Source organism: Elephas maximus, chromosome 6 (assembly GCF_024166365.1).
Source record: "Elephas maximus indicus isolate mEleMax1 chromosome 6, mEleMax1 primary haplotype, whole genome shotgun sequence".
NCBI classification, from domain to species: Eukaryota; Metazoa; Chordata; class Mammalia; order Proboscidea; family Elephantidae; genus Elephas; species Elephas maximus.
The window spans coordinates 106,557,510-106,577,613 of NC_064824.1; the positions used below are offsets into that span (position 1 = coordinate 106,557,510).

At 40.4% G+C, this 20,104-nt stretch overlaps 1 protein-coding gene across 2 annotated transcripts in view; it reads left to right on the top strand.

Annotated features, from left to right (window-relative positions):
- The first annotated feature begins 226 nt into the window (after positions 1 to 226).
- Positions 227 to 20,104, top strand: part of CCNYL1 (cyclin Y like 1) — a 41,829-nt gene continuing 21,951 nt past the window's right edge. Inside the window, exons 1-3 of one of the 2 annotated variants that reach the window (XM_049887986.1) lie at positions 227 to 635; positions 15,634 to 15,708; positions 17,419 to 17,453. In XM_049887986.1, the coding sequence (XP_049743943.1) occupies positions 410 to 635; positions 15,634 to 15,708; positions 17,419 to 17,453 (336 nt within the window). In that variant the 5' untranslated portion in view covers positions 227 to 409. The remainder of the gene's footprint in view (positions 636 to 15,633; positions 15,709 to 17,418; positions 17,454 to 20,104) is intronic. The other variant, XM_049887985.1, reaches the window with a different exon arrangement.

The window sequence follows — 20,104 nt, forward strand, 5'->3', positions numbered from 1 at the left end:
GCACAGCGCTGCCGGCGCTCAGCGAGGAGGCGGCAGCGGAAGGAGGAGGAGCTCCGGCCGCGCTCTCTCTGGGCAGTGGCTGCGCCGCTCCGCGCGGGTCGGGTCCCCACCCCTTTTAAATAGGCTGGGCTGGTGACCGCCCTCGCAGACTAGTCGGCTCGGGGCAGGCGGCGGCGCGCGGCGCGGGTACGGCCGGGGCCGGAGCCCTGCGGGGCCGGGCGGCGGGGCGGGCGAGCAGCGGCGAGGCCGCTCCTGCCTGCGCGGCGCAGTCCCGGCCGGCGTAGCCCGGGGCTGTCCGTGCCGGCCCCGCCATTGTTGGGGGAGGGGGCGACTGCGGAGCCCGGCGGAGTCGGGGGGCGAGCGGCGGCGGAGGCGGCGGCGAGGCGGCGGCGAGGAGCGGAGGCGCCCCATGGGGAACACGCTGACCTGTTGCGTCTCCCCGAATGCCAGCCCCAAGCTGGGGCGGCGCGCGGGGCCGGCAGAGCCGGACTACGAGTCGGAGGTCTATGAGGCGGCGGCCGGGGACGCGGTGGCGGTAGCGGCGGCACCGGCTGCCGTGGAGCCCGCCGACTTGGATCTCGGAGCGGGCGAGGGCCACCACCTGCAGCACATCAGTGACCGGGAGATGCCCGAAGGTAAGGAGGCGGCGGGCGCCCCGAGTTCCTCGTGGGTGCTGGCGCGGTCCACTCGTAGGCGCGCCTTTGGCCGCCGCCGCCCCGGAGGTCCCCCGGGAGAGAGCCACCGCCCCCGGCTCCTTCCTGCCCGGAGCGGGCTTTCTCTGGGCCGGGCACCGTGGACGCAGGCTTGCCCTGCCCTGCGTCCCCACCCTTTATTCTTTCACCGCCGCGTCCGGTCAGTTTCTTAGCTCTTCCCTCCTCCCCACACCGGAACGACCTGCCCTGTTCTTGGTCCCTCTTCCCATTCCCCTAGCCCAGCCTGGGACCTTCCAGTCAGAGGCCCTGCTTGTTTGTGGCTCTACTCTATGTCCCCTGGGACTTTATCAGATCTTTTTGGTGTAAGGTCCTCTCGCTTTTTTCAGTGGAAACCCATATACCACAACTTTCCATTACCCATCCCGTTTTCCTATCCTTACTTATCCAGATGGCACCTAGGTAAAGAAACCAGGTAAGATAGCCTGATGTACCCTTCCTCCCGCCTGTTAGGGTACCTGATCCTCGGACAATTCCGATGCAAACATTGTACGATTTCTTATTTAAATTCAAAGTAAAGGTTGGCATAGGAGAACCTAAATGGAATTCACGGTCCTTGGATTCTTAAGTAGGGGGATGTTTTAAGTCGCCTGGATAGAAGCGGCTTTTTTCCTTCCAACAACACTTTCAACAAGAGAAGAAAGAAACTTGGAGGGCTGGGAGTGATTACAATAACTGAAAGTTTTGAAATGTTACCACCAGGGTTCGGGAGAATAGTGTCCTACCCAAAGGAGGATTCCTGGCGTTCTGATGAGTTTCACACAAATATGTCTCCAGTCCTACTTTGGTGACTTAGGAGACTTCACTACGTTGCCTGTTCTAAACAGCTGGGGGGAAGGTGGGGGGGGGGCAGCGGCGGCGGGCGGGCAGGCGTGGTTCCTGAAATTGTTGGTCAAATATTTCAAGAGACAAAACATACGTTTAGACTTTAATTTGTAATGTAAGGGCTTGGGAGTTAAGATGCCAGACTCTGCTGGAGAGTGTGTGTGTCTCTGTCTCCCCCTCCCCCCTCGCACCTTCCCTCCTCTCTTTACCCCTTATCCTCCCCACCACCTAATAGAATCCTGTTCTACCGAAGGAATGTTGAGGTAAAAGTTCTTTAGACTTAACTGCTAGCTGGGGTGGGTGGGGGGGAGGGGGGGAGGTGGTATTTGATTTTTGCCTCTAGAAATTTGGAAGGGGGTGAATCTACGTAAAAATAATTCTGGGCTGTAATGACTCTTTAATGAAGATTGTCCTTTGAAGGTGGCTTTGAAGTAGAAAACATTGTTTCATAAAGATGTTAAATCCCTTTGGTTCATTTGTTTCATTTAAATGCCAGGGATTATCCCCTTACTGTAGAGGAAATACCTTATAGCTCTTCGGTTTAAAATTTGGTTGGGTTCCTAATTTCTTTAAAAATTAGAATATTTAAGCCTGTGGAACTCGTAACTGGGAAGTACACCCTTTTGAGAGTATTCAAAAACTGTGAAAGAATGAACAAATAGATTATGTGAATTAATTGTGCCTTTAAACACTTTGGTTTAAACACAAAGCGTGTAAGCACTTGTGAAAACTTACCTGCTCTGCTGCGAGGTAAGCCTCTCAGTGATTTTTTACAAACCAGTTAGTTGATGGGTAGTGTTGGATGAGAGACCAAAATAGGACTTTTATATAATTCTCCAGGATTTACGACTCGTTTTCATGTACATCTCATTTGGCCCTTCTACTACAAATAAGGCTCATGTATATTTTCCCTGTATTGCTGATGAAGAAACTGAGACTTAGAGTTCTGAGATGGCTTTGTCACAACTACTGAACCCAAGGGCCAAGGATGTAACTTCTAACTCATTCTAACATGGAAGTGGTGGATACGCCATTTGGGAGGCTTAAAAATTCAGAATACAACTTGCATTTTATATTTTACCCATAAGGTAGACTATCCCTTAGAACTCACTTCATGCTTTGATAGGAAGAGTAGGTGCTCTTGAATAGTTGAGTTCAAAGTCATTTTACAAGAAGCTACATTTATCTCTCCATCCTACGTCTATACATGCACTACCAAAAAAATAAGAAACCAAACTGGCTACTGTCAATTCCAACTCATAGCCACCCTATATAGGACAGAGTAGACTGCCCCATAGTGTTTCCAAGGAGCGCCTGGTGGATTCGAACTGCCAACCTTTTGGTTAGCAGCCGTAGCACTTCACCACTATGCCACCAGGGTTTCCTACATGCACTACAGTGGATAAGAATGAGAGTAGAGGTAACAGAAATCATCTGCATTTACATATCAGTAACTGTCGGGTGAACGGGTTGATAAATTTTAAAATTGGTTCCGGTGATTGTGAATCGAAGCCCAGAATGCCCTGGACAGGCGGACATTAGGAGAAGCTGGCAAGAGGGCAGGTAAGATCCCAAGCATTAGGCATAAGACTATGATAAACATTCAGTCAGAAAAGTTGAGAAAAGAGGTTGTGATTACAGCATTTACTCTTTAAATTTTATTAACATGATAGTTAAATTTTCATTTCAGTTTGTTTTAAATTTATTTTTTTTTGGCATTCAAAAAAATGATGAGAAATCTCAATTTCAATGGCAAATTCTTATTTTTCTTAAGCTTCCATACAAACAAGGTCAGAACACCAAACATAAAGTACAGGCACATTGAAAGTTTGCTTTTATCTCATTATTTCAGACAGTTTTACATCAGTTTCCCTGGAAACTGAGAAATACCTACTTAAATGTAAAATATTTTAGTTCTGCTACAATGAAGAATTGAATTATTTTGGTCCCTTAGAATCATAAATGATGCTCTAATTTGTTCTTCAGGCCATTTCAAAGAGGTGTACGTAAAGCATCTAGTATAGATTTCGTACAGACTCAAAAGTATTTTCTACTAGCTTGCCTTTAATTAATAGTAGTGGTATCAGTAACATAAGATATTAAGGTCATCCAGTTTTATTATTAATCATGAACTTTTCGTACATTCTTTTATGTCCTAATTGTAGCTTTGCTAATTTGCAGGCTAAAAGGGTTCTCTCATGTGACCCATTCTCTCCGCCTGAGGAGTGAGAATAGGGAAGGAATTGGCAATATGATATGGGAAACCTCTGAGCCATAGATCTTTCCTTTTTCCAGTAGCTGTTTTAAACTCCCCTCTTCCCCCCCCCCCTTTTTATTATGGCAGTAGCGTTTGCTGTAAAAGATTCAGAAAATACAGAAAAAAACATTCGTACAAGGATACCAAGCTAAATTACTATTTTTGGTGCTGATTTTTCTGGTACTTTCATGTATATATAAATATAACATTTTGTTGATTTTACAAAAATGAGATCTCTATATGTGCTGCTTTATAACCTTTTTTTTTTTTTTTTCCATTTAAAACAGTTAAGCAGTGACGTAAAGCTCCTGGGACAGTGCTTGACACTTAAGAGATTGTTTCAGGGTGTCTTTCCATGCCAGTGGACATAGCTCTACCTCATCTCTTAATAACCAACAAATGATTGGCACATCATTTATTTAATCTACTCTTTTATGATAAAATAGTACACCATTCCTTTATAATGCTTGATTCTGGGGACACAGATAAAAATATATTTTAATAACTGATGCATTGTACCTCCCTATAGAATTCAAATGGTTTATTTTGTCTGACGGCTTAATTAAATCCATAGAATGAGTCATTTTGTAGTTAAGGTATTTTTAATATTGATTCTCATACCAAATTGAAGTTAGTATTGGCTTTTTGCTATGCATTAGAATTCCTCTTCTAGGTTTTTGTTCTTGTTAGCCTGTTTCATGCCTTTAATTCTGAATACCATTCTAAGAGATCAGAACCTAATGCTGGACTTAGATGACCAAATCAAAAGATAGCATTCTAAGACATCTCAGAAGATGTGGAATAACTGGAGGAACATAACTAGTTTTGGGTACATTGAAACAGGTTTTTATTAAGCACCTTCCAGGTAGCCAGACAGTGTTCCTGATGCAGGGCAAATGGTGGTGTACAAGATAAAGCCCCTACCTTAACTCAGCACCTCACATCTAGAGGGGACTTGAGGTAGACAACACACGCATGATCCAGAATTTCGGATAGTGAGGTACTGGGGAGAAAGTAAACTTAAGGATAGTGGTTCGGGAGAGCAGTTTTTAGCACAGTGATTAGAGCAATTGACTGCTAACCAAAAGGTCAAAAGTTCGAAACCAGCAGTGGCTCCATGGGAGAAAGATGTGGCAGTCTGCTTCCATAGAGATTTACAGCTTTGGAAACCCTATGGGGTCATTTTGAGTTGGAATTGACTCGATGGCAGTGGGTTAGTGGGTGGCCTATCCCTAAGTGACATGAGCAGTCCTGAAGTGACAGCAGACTGAGGATGTGCGGTAAGAGGCTTCCATGCAGAAGGGAAGAAGTGTGATGTGGACAAAGGACAAAAAGATGTAGGGGTGGCTACAGCAGGGTGAAAGGGATGCCAGGAGAAATACGAGGTTTAAGACCTTGTATGCCTAGTGGGCCTTGGTAAAACATATGGATTCTATTCTAGTTGTGATGGAAAATCATTGGAGGATTTTTGACTCATTAGAGGGAAGTGATACTAATGCTCTAAAAAAAGATAAGACTCGCTGCTCTGTGAGAATGGACTAGTGCCGGCTAGGGTGGCAGCAGAGAGACTAGCCAGGACCTGGTTCAGGTGAGAGCAAGCAGTGGCTTGAACAAAACAGTTTTTAAAGTTGTTCAGTGCCATCTAGTCAGTTCCAGCTCATTGTGACTCTGTGTACAACAGAACCAAATACCACCCTGTCCTGTGCCATCCTCACAATCATTGGTACGTTTGAGCGCATTGTTGCAGCCACTGTGTCAGTCCATCTCATTAAGGGTCTTCCTCTCTTTCACTGACCCTTTACCAAACATGATGTCCTTCTCCTGGGAGGGGTCCCTCCTGGTAACAGGTCCAAAGTACTTGAGACGAAATCTTGCCATCTTCGCTTCTAAAGAGCATTCTGGCTGTACTTCCTGCAAGGCAGATTTGTTTGTTCTTCTGGCAGTCCATGGTATATTCAGTATTCCTCACCAATACCATAATTCAAAGGCATCATTTCTTCTTTGGTCTTCCTTATACGTTGTCCAGCTTTCGCAGGCATATAGGCAATTGAAAATACCATGGCTTGAGTAAGGTGCATCTTAGTCCTCAAAGTAGGATCTTTGTTTTTCAAAACTTTAAAGAGGTCTTTTGCATCAGATTTGCTAAATGCAGCAAGTTTTTTATTTTTCACTTCTGCTTCCTTGGGCGTTGATTGTGGATCCAAGTAAAATGAAATCCTTGACAACCACAGTCTTTTCTCCATTTATCATGATGTTACTTATTGATCAAGTTGTGAGGATTTTTCATTTCTTTACATTGAGATGTAATCCATACTGAAGGCCATAGTCTTTGATCTTTATCTGTAATTGCTTCACGTCCTCTTCACTTTCAAGCAAGCAAGGTTGTTTCATCTGTATATGACAGATTGTTAATGAGTCTTCCTCCAATCCTGATGCCTTGTTCTTCAGATAGCCCAGCTTCTCGGATTATTTGCTTAGTATACAGATTGAATAAGTATGGTAAAAGAATACAAGCCTGACGCACACCTTTCCTGATTTTAAGCCACACAGTATCCCTTTGTTCTGTTCAAACACCTGACTCTTGGCAGGTTCCACATGAGTACAATTCAGTGTTCTTCGCAATGTTATTCATAATTTGTTATGATCCATACAGTCAAATGCCTTTGCATAGTCAATAAAACTCATGTAAACATCTTTCTGGTATTCTCTGCTTTCAGCCAAGATTCATCTGACATCAGCAATAACTCGCCTTGTTTCACATCCTCTTCTGAATCTGGCTTGAATTTCTGGCCATTTTTTGTTGAGGTACTGGTGCAACCATTTTTGAAATATCTTCAGCAAAATTTTAGTTGCGTGTGATACTAATGATATTGTTCAGTAATTTCCACATTTTGTTGGATCATGTTTCTTTGCAGTGGGCACAAATATGGGTCTCTTCAGTGGGTTGGCCAGGTAGCTGTCTTCCAAATTTTTTGGCATAGATGAGTGAGCACTTCCAGGGTTGCATCTGTTTGTTGAAACATCTCAACTGGTATTCCGTCAATTCCTGGAGCCTTGTCTTTCACCAGTTCCTTCAGTGCAGCTTGGACTTCTTCCTTAAATACCATTGGTCCTTGGTCATATACTACCTCCTGAAATGGTTGAACATTGGCCAATTCTTTTTGGCACAGTGATTCTTTGTATTCCTTTCATCTTCTTTTGATGCTTCTGGCATCATTCAATATTTCGCTCATATAATCCTTCAGTATTGCAAATTGAGGCTTGAAGTTTTTCTTTAGTTCTTTCAACTTGAAGTGCTGACCGTGTTCTTCCCTTTTGGTTCTCTAACTTGAGGTCTTTGCACATTGCATTATCTTCTCATTTGTACTTTACATTGTCTTCTCAAGCCACCCTTCGGAATTTTCTGTTCAGCTCTTTTACTTCATCATTTCTTCCATTTGCTTTAAGTACAGTATATTCAAGAGCAAGTTTCAGAGTCTCTTCTGACATCCAGTTTGGTCTTTTCTTTCCAGTCTTTTAAATGACCCTTTGCTTTCTTCAGGCATGATGCCCTGGATGTCATCCCACAACTCGTCTGGTATTCAGTCATTCGTGTTGAGTGCATCAAATCTATTCTTGCAATGGTCTCTAAATTCATGTGGGATATACTCAAGGTCATATTTCGGCTCTTACAGACTTGTTTTAATTTTCTTCTGCTTCAACTTGACCTTGCATTTGAGCAATTAATGTTCTGTTCCACACTTGGCCCCTGGCCTTGTTCTGACTGATGATTTTGAGCTTCTCCATCATTTTTTTCCAAAATGTAGTTTGATTTGATCCTGTATGTTCCATCTGGCCAGGTCCATGTGTATAGTCACCCTTTATGTTGTTGAAAAAATGTATCTCCTGTGAACAGGTTGTTGGTCTTGCAAAATTCTGTTCTGTGATCTCTGGCATCATTTCTGTCCCCAAGGCCATATTTTCTGACTAACGATCCTTCTTTGCTTCCAACTTCCGCATTCCAGTCACCAGTAATTATGGATGCATCTTTATTGCATTTTTGATAAATTTTGGACTGCTGGAGTTGGGAAAAATCTTCAATTTCTTTTTCTTTCACATTAGTGGTTAGTGCTTAAATTTGAAAAATAGTCATATTAATTGGTCTTCATTGTAGGCATATGAGTATTATTCTGTCACTGACGGTGTTGTACTTCAGGATAGATTTTGAAATGTTCTTTGAGGAGGCAGTTCTTCCTCAGTCGTATTTTGAGTGCCTTCCAACCTGAGGAGCTCATAACTTCTGGCAGTGTATCAGGCAACGTACCACTGCTATTCATAAGGTTTTCACTGGCCAGTTTTTAGAAATAGATCACCAGGCCCTTCTTGCTAGTCTGTTTTAGTCTGTAAGCTCTGCTGAAATCTGTCCATTGTGGGTAACCCTACTGGTATTTGAAATGGCAGTAGCATAAGCTTCCAGCATCACAGCAACATGCAAGCCACCGTGGTACGACAAACTGACAGACAAGTGGTGGAGTAGTTACTAAGGACCTAAAATAGGCAGACTTGAAATTAAAGTGCACCTAAAAAGTAGGTAAGAAAGATACGAATAGATAAGTCACAGAAAAAGAAATGCAGATGGCCCTTTAAACATAACTTCACACATAAGAGATGCAAATTAAAACTATACTGCAGTTTCCTTTTTATTGGGAAGAAAACCAAAAACTTGGTTCTTTAATGAAGCTGTGAAGGAGCAGTTACGTTGCTAGTGGAAGTATAAAATGATTTGACCTGATGAAGGGGAATTTGGTACAATCTCAAAATTATTACAGATCCCTTTGATTGAGAAATCCTACGTCTAGGAATTTATTGTGAAGATACACCCCACAAACATGACGCAACACGTGCACAAAGTTTTAGTCGCGTTATTTTCAGTAGCAAAATACTGGAAGTAAATATCTATCAGTAAGGGACTGGCGAAATAAGCTAGTACATCCACACAGAGAACTGTGGAGCTGGAAAGAGAATGAGGACATCTCTCTCTACGTGTGTGGAGTGATCTCCAGGATATATCACATGCAGAAAGCAAGGACAGAACATACAGTAATCTATATGTAGATTACTGTACACAGTAAGTTCTTGATGACTGCACATGACTCTTACCCTTTCCTTTCACAAGTAACCAAAGTAACATGTTTGCCTACAGTGCTATTTGCTTTTTGAGTATGGGGAGTGAGTCAGCATTTCATACATTTTCCAATGAAAAGTTATCCACTTTTTGCTTTTGAATGTAACATGTTTGATGTAGTATATAGGTTGCTCTTGTATTTCATTTGATCATCACAATGTTTGACTCATGTAGTACAGGAGTTACACCTGTTTTACACGTGAGAAGACCAGCTCTGAGAAGCATAAATTTAGTTGCCCAAGGTTTTAAAAATAAGACTCGGTAGATCAGGACTGTAAGTTCCAGGTATGTCATATAGGAATAGAGTTTATAGAATGACTCTTTATCTAGGCTTCTTTGGATACTACTTTATTTTTCATTCTTAGTGTATTAAAGCAATTAATCTATAGGGTTGAAACAGTAATATTGGATAATGTGCATGGAAATGGAGGCAGCTTGCAATTCAGAAATGTTCTTAAAAGTCCAGGAAGCTGAGTAAAGTGCAGTTTTTTAGAAATATGTAAAGATAGGTATAATTCATCAAATATCACATCTTGGCCAGGGTCACTGAAACATGGATGGAGGATTAAAACAGTTAAGTCAAGACTGAGACCCAAACAGGAGGGTCAGGTACAGAACTGGCCTGGAAGCCAGAGTTAGGAAGGTTGTCAACGGCTAGCAAAGCAGAAGCAAGGCACTGGGAACAGGAGACCCTGGAATGCAGGAGTTCTGCCTGGTGCTGTGTGCTCTCTGGTGAGGCCAGCTGAAGACACTCACATGGGAATTACTTGACTGGGGTAGAAAGTGTGGGCTCAAAGATAAAATCATCAGAGTACATGGTAATTGTAAAACTTGAAATGTTTGTGTTAGGGGCCATGAAACTATGATGTAGAACATAGGGTTGATAGAGCAGTTGAGTAAATGCAGTCAGCCTTTTAGTAAACAGGTGCTGGGCAGTTGGCTCAGAAACTGCTGACATCTTCTGTGTAATTGGAATATATTGAAATCAATATGCAGCTTCTAAGTCAGATAATTTCTTGGTGACTGCCTTCTCTTAGTAATATTTTGGCAAGGAAAAGATCATTTATTGGCAGTTTGTGATTATGTAGTTTTAACACTTCTAGCCTTTAGTAACACATTTTATTCTAAATTGCATACATTTTTATGTTTCTAACATCTCTGCAATTGAAAGGATCTGAGAATGGGTGGAATCTTAGGTTAGAGGAAAAATAGTATTCTGTGTCAGTGGTGTTTTACAGATTAAGTGGTTCAGAGCTTGGCTGCTAATCAAAGGTTGGCAGTTTGAATCCACCAGCTGCTCATTGGAAACCCTATGAGGCAGTTCTACTCTGTCCTGTAGGGTCGCTGTGAGTCGGAATTGACTTCAGTGTCAACGGTTTTGGTTTCCTCTGATCTCCAGGGATGTTTACGTAAGACCTGAGTTTAATTTTTTTTTCTTTTTTGCAAATCATACTCTTCCTGCATCATCTAATCATGATGTCAGATTAAGGTACAAATTTGACAAAAAAGTGGTAGATCTTAAAATACAGTCTTAATAATAAACCCTAATCATGAGCTAAAGAATATTTCTGCTACTTTAAACCGTTCTTAAAAGTTTTTAAAAAAATAATTTTTGAAGGATTCACATATAGGATGCACAGTTATTGATGTGTTTTTTCCTAACACCTCTAAATCCCTGTGTGTATGCATACATGTGTATGTATGCGTGTGCACATAAGTGTATACATGTGTGCATGTTTGTGGATAGACAATGCCTTGCTTAATAATAATAGTGAAACTAGTATAATGCAGTGATTTATCAAGTCTCCTATGCACTTGGGAAGAGAGTAATAGAGAGTGTAGAAATCATGTAGGGCATGTGAGTATGTGAATGAGTTTACTGCTTAATGGCTTAAATATTCTGTGAAGTAGTGTGGTATTTGTCATTGGTGCAAGTTACATAGAAAATTGTAATAGGCCATAGAAAACTAATAATTTCCAAAAACCTCATACAAATTGACAGCTTTAAGGCCCTCATGAATAAATATACAAATGATATGCAACTAACAAAAGTGGAAATACCACTGTTAACAGTGGAAAAATGGTCAAACTCTGTCGTCAAATAAATGCAAATTAAAACCACACTGAGGTTTGTCATTCACATCAGTAGGAGTATTTTTTTCAGTATCCAAAGATGGGGTAGAAGCTAAAACTAGTATAGTTGGTGGCATTATTCTTACTTCATTTAGAAAACAACTTAGTACTATATATTGAACCATGAATACCGTCTAACTTTTTGATCTAGAAGATAATAAAAATTATTTAAAAAAACACTATGTGATGATTTTTCTCACAATATATTAAGAGTAGAACTGTGCAAGCCCCTAAATCCCTAACAATAGGGAATTGGCTAAGTAAAGTATAGAAGTAACACTTAATGGGCCATTACCAGCCAGTACCAGTTGCTACTGAATTAACTCTAACTCATGGTGATCCCAAGTGTTTCAGAGTAGAACTGTGTTCCATAGGGTTTTCAGTGGCTGTGATCTTTCGAAAGTAGTTTGCCAGGCCTCCGGGTAGATTTGAGCCGCTAGCCTTTTGGTTAGTAGCTGGGCGCCTAACTGTTTGTGCCATCTAGGGACTCACGTGGTCTGTTGTGTATCCATTAAACAAAAGTTACGCCAAAAAGCGGTGGGGATCACTTGTCGGTAATGACATAGGCTATAAATTGTATACTGATAAAGGTATTTTTTTTTTTTAATGCATAAGAAAAGCAACTAAAAGTAATGGTTGTGAGTTTATGGGTAGTTTTTAAACAGTATTGTTTTGACTCTTGGAAATTTCTGTTCATGATATTTGTTAAAAAAATGAACAAGTAGCTTTTACCTATCCCTACCCTAAGTGTGACATCAGTAAAAACCATACCCTATTGCCGTCGAGTCGATGCCACTCTATAGGACAGAGTAGAACTGCCCCTCAGAGTTTCGAAGGCTGTAAATCTTTACGGATGCTGACTTCCACATCTTTCTCTCAAGGAGTAGCCGATGGGTTTGAACTGCCAGCCTTTCAGTTAGCAGCCGAGCATTTAACCACTGTGCCACCACGGCTCTTTCATGACATCGCTACTGCTATATTAATATGGTCTCATTCAGTTGCAAGTTAAAGAACATCTGTCTCAAAATAGCTTACATTAGAACAAAACAAAACAACCCTGACTTTTACAGCCAGGAAATTCACAGCAAATTAGGCCTACGTAAGCCAGGAATTCAGTCATCACATAACCTGTCTCACTTATGCTGTTCTTATTTGACCTCTCCTGAAAAGGCTTTCCCCTCATAATGCGAAGGGAGCCACCAGCAGCTCTAGTGTAACTTTAAGTAGCCAGTGATCCCAGAGTACAGTTCAGTCCAGGGAGAGCTGTGATTGGCCATCCCTAGAACCTTGGGGTGGAGGAAGTGCTGGCTTTTTTCTTAATGCTTGGGCTAATTTTGTTTTTTTTGCACGTTGTGATTTCCTTTTTCCCAGTGTTCTTGATTTTTGTATTTAGATCTGCGGTGGCACATCTTGGTGTGTTTTTGTTCTTGTTTTTTAAGCCTGCTCTTCTTTGATTCTGGTTCTTACTTTCCTTGAACTTCCACTGAAACATTTTAAATTAAATTGTATCATGCCATAGGCACTGGTACATAATATAGCTACTTCTACAAACTTTTTTTATGCTTATTTTTTAGGTTCAAATATAGTATATTTGCTTTCTTTTTGATAGGAAATAGTCATGAATCCTTTCAGAAGCCTTAGGTTAGAGGCAGAACTATGAAAGTTTCTGCCTGTCACTTTGTACGTAGCTGATAATTTATTTTTCTAAATAGCTAGCATTGTCTCATCATCTTTGCAAAGATGTGAGGAAAAAAACTTATAAAATAATTTCGTTTGGGAAACCCTGGTGGTGTAGTGGTTAAGAGCTCTATGGCTGCTAACCAAAAGGTCAGCAGTTCGAATCCACGAGGTGCTCCTTAGAAACTCTATGGGACAGGTCTACTCTGTCCTATAGGGTCCCTATGAGTAGGAATCGACTCGATGGCAACTGAATGAGTCTTTTATATAAAAGCATTGAATATAAAGAGTTCCTTTAAAAGCAGTTTGATAAACTCCAAATTCAGTGTAGAAATTTCCATAAAGAACAAGTCAGTTGGTTGAGGTATGTAAGTTTCTAGGAATCTGGCAGTACCATTAAAATGGATGGTTCAGATTTGAACCAGGAAGTCTCAAATTATATTCTGTGCAAGGTTTTAACTTGTCTTAACTGGGGCAGAAATAAAAAGGATTCTAGGTATGTAAATTTGTGAAATTCTGAGTTAATGTTTACTACTAGACTGATTAGCTTTTAATATATCAGTATGTGGGTGATTCGCTAAGAACCAGGGATATAGTGTTGTTAGGTGCCATAGGGTCGGTTTCAACTCACAGCAACCCTGTGTGCAACAGAATGAAACACTGCCCAGTCCCGTGCCATCCTCACAGTCTTTGCTATACTTGAGCCCATTGTTGCAGCCACTATGTCAGTCCATCTCGTTGAGGGTCTTTCTCTTTTTCGCAGACCCTCCACTTTACTAAGCATGATGTCCTTCTCGAGGGACTCGGCCCTCCCAGTAACAGGTCCAAAGTACATGAGATGAAGTCTCGCCGTCCTTGTTTGTAAGGAGCATTCTGGCTGTACTTCTTCCAAGACAGATTTATTCATTCTTCTGGCAGACCATGGTATATTCAGTATTCTTCACCAACACAGTAATTCAAAGATGTCGGTTCTTTGGTCTGTCTTACTCATTGTCCAGCTTTCACATGCATATAAGGCGATTGAAGATACCATGGCTTGAGTCAGACGCACTTTTGTCCTCAAAGTGACATCCTTGCTTTTCAACACTTTAAAGAGATCCTTTGCAGCAGATTTGCCCAACACAATATGTCAGTCCGCTGATATCTTGACTGCTGCTTTCGTGGACATTGATTGTGGATCCAAATAAAATGAAATCTTTGACAACTTCAGTCTTTTCTCCATTTATCATAATGTTGCTTATTGGTCCAGTTGTGAGGATTTTTGTTTTCTTTATGGTGAGGTGCAATCCATACTGAAGGCTGTAGTCTTTGATCTTCATCAGTAAGTGCTTCAAGTCTTCTTCACTTTAGCAACCAAGGTTGTGTTATCTGCATAACGCAGGTTGTTAATGATTCTTCTTCCAATTCTGATGTCATGTTCTTCTTCATATAGTTCAGCTTCTTGAATTATTGCTCAGCATACAGATTGAATAGGTATGGTGAAAGGATACAACCCTGATGCACACCTTTCCTGACTTTAAATCACATGGTATCCCCTTGTTCTGTTCGAATGACTGCATCTTTGTCTATGTACAGGTTCCTCATGAGAACAGTTAGGTGTTCTGAAATTCCCATTCTTTGCAGTGTTATCCATAATTTGTTATGATGCACACGGCCGAATGCCTTTGCATAGTCAATAAAACACATGTAAACATCTTTCTGGCAAAGTTTGTTTCATAAAAATTCAAGAACCTATTTTGTATTATTGCCGAAATGGAAGATTGTCCCTCCTTGGTGCAAGGTGGACTGCAAGTAGACCTACAGTTATGTAAGTAGGGCCAAAATTCTTTACAAGCAGCTCTGTGATCTGCTCAAAAAGTACTCTTACTGAAATCTGAAATTAATCATTCAGCGTGGAAGGAAGAGGTGAGCCTTGAAAATTGAGAGCAAAAGTTACAGATCATTTTGTACCATGGAAATGTTCCTGTAGATTAGAACAGTGAGGAAAAAAACAGTTCTGTTAAACCCTCCTGATTGATTGATGTTAGATACTGTTGAGTTGGCCCCCAATTCATGGCAACCCCCATGCACAATGGAATTGGACTGTTGTGATCCAGAGGGTTTTCACTGACTGCTTTTTTGGAAGTAGGTTGCCAGCCCTTTCTTATTGGTCTGTCTTTTTGTGTTAGCCTAAAAGCGCCACTGAAACCTGTTCAGCAGCATACAAGCCTCCACTGATAGATGGGTGATGACTGTGCTTGAGGTGCACTGGCTGGGAATCAAACCTGGGTCTGCTGCATGGAAGGAGAGAATTCTACCATTGAACCACCACTGTCCCTACCATGCTGAATAGCCCCCTGAATAGATTCACAGCTAACGAAATGAGTTGTTGAATGAAGTTAGAATTAGCCATTTGAATGTCTAAAGAATGTTTGCCAAAAACAACTCTTTTGGTTTGGCATGTTTGATATTATTGAGCTGGTATCTGACATTAACTGGCCAACAGTATCACTTGCTTCTTGAGATTATCCCTGGAATATGCTAAAAATATCAGCGTAGAGGAAGGTGATGGTGTTGTATTTGATAAGAAGGAAGGAGGGCATGTGTATGGTTCATCTGAAAGTTACATCATACTGTAGTGTTAGGTGCAAGTTAAGAAAAGGTCTAAGACATAAAAAAAAAAAAGACATAGCCTGGTTTTATTCCACATATGGAAAAATTCAGTAATTTTGCAGTTTCCCAGTAGAACTTTTGTGTTATTGTCTTTATATTCATATTCATAACTAAATACTTTTCCCAAGACTGTTAAAAATTAAAATTGGTGTGTAGCTATTAAATGTTTTTTTCTACTCAACTAAATTTTCACACCTTTTTCTCTTCCTACACAGATTTAGCTTTTGAATCCAATCCTTCTGACCACCCAAGGGCAAGCACAATTTTCCTGAGCAAATCTCAGACGGATGGTAAGACAATGTTATTTTTTTTCCTGAGGGGAAAGGTTGAAAACTCAGTTTTTATTTTGTGATACATATTATAGAAAGTATTTATTTAGAAGATCTCATACCTTGGTTCAAATTTTTCACTTCTTCATGTATTCATTTGTCTTATTTTAACATGTGATTGTATACGTTCTTTAAGTTGTCACTGCTGTAGTGAGAACACCTAGACTTTCTGTTTACACGTTTTGCCACACCTCTTTACAGACATAATTAATTGGCGATATGATTTAGAAGTGGTCATGGATTTGTACTTCTCATACTCCCTAGTTCCAAAGAGCACATGTTTTAAAGATGAATGACTAAGATTTAGTTTGCAGCCAGGTTTTCATTTGAACAAATCAAAAAAGTCAAATAGAGATTGAATCTGTGAGTTAGAGCTCATTTCCCACATATAACCAAATGAGCCTGTCTCATATTCACATTTATGATATTCACATCTTTTATACTGTTCAAACTTTGTCATTCTAATGTAATACTGTGCCAGCACAGTGCTGTAGCATCCAGGGTGCAAACATGGTCTGTGGTGTTCATCAGAAGGTTGGCCTCTGTGTGTGAAACTAGTGTAAATGTCCTGTGTCCTGCTTGTTTAAGGAGGAGAGTCAGAACTGCAGGATTTTCAGCACCCCTGCTTGCCTGCTTATTTTAATGTTAAATCCTAGTTTATTTGCTAAAGAGCCATATCTGACAAAGCTTTCCAGTTGATTACTTGATGAGAGCAGAGCATGGGAAGTGAGGGCACCATATTGATACCTGAAGTGCTGCAGCACTATAAACAATGGAGGTTTCTAACTGGGATTTTCTTTGCCTGTTCTGAGCCAGTCATTTCTGATTAGGATTGTTATGTTTCTCAGTTTCTTATGGAGCCATGGGCTGCTCTCACATTTAGAGAGTGTGGAAGCAGTACGGGAGTACTTCTGAAGGAGCGCATGCATACCATGCCTGCCTGGCATTACAGCAGGCAGTGTGGGAAACCAGGTATAGCCCAGGGCCCTCCTTGGAGCTTTTATTCTTTGTGTGGCCTTTGCTCAAGCAAAATGATTTTGTATGCTGTAGACATCATTTTTAATTAGGTTAGCATGCTCAGTTTAAAATTTAAGATAGGTTGGGTTACTTTACAATTGTGTGAAGACCCATTTATCTTTTTAGTAACATAATATTTTAGTAGATTACCGGTAAGTGGCTCAAGATGCTTCCTGGGATTCTAATGCATCTAGAGATTAGTGCCTGGCCAGAAGCTGGCTCTGAGAGCTGTCAGCTGTTAGATCCTGGTAATTAAAGAATGCTATTTTTTTTTTTTTTTAATGGGTAAACATAGACTTAGAAAATTCTACGAGGTAATGGTTCTGATGTGCAACAGGTCGATTTTTCACTAGCTAATACCCCACCTAGCCTAATTTGTTTTGCCCTTTTCTTTCCTACATGGAGATTCCTTCATTTGTATCTAATACAGAGTATCTATTAGGTTAAAAAATAAAACTGAGTTTTTAGGTTTTAGTTTGTGGGTCTCATCTTGCCAGATGACTTAAATTATACATTTTGTTGGAAATTCTTAAAAAAAAGATTAAAACTTCTATCTCATTTTTTTGTATATTGGTTATCTGTGAGATAATTAGCTACTATAATTTTTTATGGCATTTGTAACAGAATTGATCAGTTAATTTTTTTTATTCTTAGTGCGAGAAAAGAGGAAGAGCAACCATTTAAACCATGTAAGTAAACAGTTAAAAAGTTAAGTAAGAAATGAATAATTTGAATTAAAAGTATGTCTGCTATGATTCCTAATAAATTATGGTCCGAAGGAGACTCTCTCTGTGGATTTTCTAAATCTCTCCTAATTTCCTAAGTATCAAATTTATTTAGAAGTGTCTTTGGCTTAGTAGTGCCCATTTTTAAAGGGTTTCCGACATTTAAGTTAAATTTCAATAATGTAATTTTGGTATAAAGATCTGCCTTAAGTTTTTAATCTTTTTTAACCAGAGGAACAACGGTGTAATAGCTAAGTCAATTTTTAGCACTCGCTATTGACTTACTGTCATTGTAGGTGCGAGCTTAGCTTCTTCACTCCACCATGACCTTATTTGCCTCCCTCTATCCCCTCGACATGTATCACATTTTTGTTAAATCAGTAATCAGTGTTTGCATTATTAGGACTATGCAAATATTGTTCACTGCTGAGTCAAACAGTAGTCTGTGCATCCTCCTTCATTTTTTTTTCTCCAAGTCCTGCCACTTCTTGTGTTTCAAACATCTCTGAAATCTAAGCACTTCTGCTCTTCTCCTGGATAATCCTCATTTTCCTAGCAAGCATTCTGTCTCACACAGCCAAGTGCAGTAGCTTCCTGGCTGGCCTCCCCGCTTTCACATAAAATCCCTAGTGTTTTTTGTGGAATTAATTTCCTGACTTTATTCTTCACTTGCCTGTTTTCTGTCAGCTATTTTTTCCCCAAAATGTTGTAACATTTGTCACGTGCCTATCAAAAATATTTCCTGTCTGCTAAAACACATCTGTTCCATTTTTTTCTGGGAGATAACCTTCTCCAGCCTTCTGTCATTCTGCTGCAGTATAGACTGGTGTTTCTCTAGGCCTGCTCTGTGCCTGTTTTCCTGGGATGTCCCTTTGAAGTCATCTGGGATTTCATATAACTGCTCTCTTGTGTTGAATCGTTTATGTCCTAGATCCCATGTTTCCTTTTATCTTGTTATGCTCCTTCATTTTACTGAAGCGCATTTTCCTGGGAAGGTATACATGGGTGGAAGTTTTTAGAGATTTCTCGCCTATTGGAAAAATCCTCCTATTTGATAAACTATAGAATTCTAGGTTGAAATTAATTTTCACAGTTTTGAGGACATTTTTCTATTGTCTTTTCCTTTATAGTGTTCCCCTTCAATCTGTTGCCATTGTATGATAAATTGTAAATAGCCAATTTTAGTCATTTTTCCCCATCCCTCCTCTGGAATCATTGAGTACTTTCTCTAACCCCAGGGTTCTGAAATTCATAATTAGTTGGTTTGACGTGGATATTTTCATTTTGTTGGGGCTGTTCAGTCTGCAGTTAAACTCTTCTGTTGAATTTTCATGTGTATCTTTTATATTTTTCTGTTCCTTTTTTTCTGGTATTCCTGTTATTCAGATGTTAGACCTTGTAGACCAGTATTCCTGCACTGACTTCTAATTTTTTTCTCTACTATTTACCATTTTGTCTTATTGTTCCACTTTCTGGATATTTCCTTGGCTTTATGCTCTAACCCTTGTGTTGAATACTTTGTTCTGCCTATCCCATTGTTAATTTAAAGAGTTTTCTTCTATTCTGTCATTACTATTTTATAGCATTTGGTTCTTTTGCAGATATAATGTTGCATCTTTCTGAGGGCATTTTAGATTTTGTGGTCTTTTTTTTTTTTTTTTTTTTTTATGTTTTGTCTTCTGAATTATATTGCTCCCGTCCTGGGATGGATTGCCCAATAAGCAGTAGGCTTACTTGTGCTTACTTACTAATTTGTAGTGCGCAATTTCACCTGTTTTTCACCCCACATATAATTGTGCACTACAGATTAGTAAGTAGACACAAGCCCCTGTATATCTTACTTACTGGTTAATCCATCCCTGCTCCCATCTAATTCCTATTGTTTTGATCTGTCTTACTGGAGGCTTTTCCTCAAATATGTGGTGGCCCTTGTCTGTCTCTTAAAATCTAATTGGAAACGTCATGTGTGAACAGGATTTGTTAACTGATGGACGTCACTTACAGGAATTTGGGGAGGGTAGCAAACCAGCTTTTCATTTGGAGATCCTTAATGTTAGCATCTGGGGGCTTTTCTCTGAGGCAGTTCAGTTTCTTCAGAGAAGAATCTTCCTGTTTTCTGCCTGGGGAATACAAGCACAGCTGCCTGCTTTCCAGAAGTCTAGAGTTGGGAGAGGGAGGTGGAGTTGTACCTTTTAGTGTATAGTTCTCTAGATTTACCAGGTTTCTGCCCTGAGAGTGGTATCTATGCTTTCAGAAACCCTCAGGTCTAATATCTCCAGAGAGTAAACTTCTAGATTCCTAAGAGATAGAGTAGGCAGACCTAGGCCTCTAACCCAAGGGGCCCTGGTGGTACAGTGGTTAAGCGCTCAGCTGCTAATCCAGAGGTCAGAGGTTTGAATCTACCAGCTGCTCCGTGGGAGAAAGATGTGATAGTCTGCTTCCATAAAGATTACAGCCTTGGAAACCCTGTGGGGCAGTTCTACTCTGTCCTATAGGGTCTGTCTGAGTTGGAATCATCTTGATGGCAATGGGATGGGTTTTGGGGTCTCTAATCACAGGTTTTCAACTGATCTTCTTGTCTTTTGCCTCATGTTTCACCCTATTTTCTGGGATAC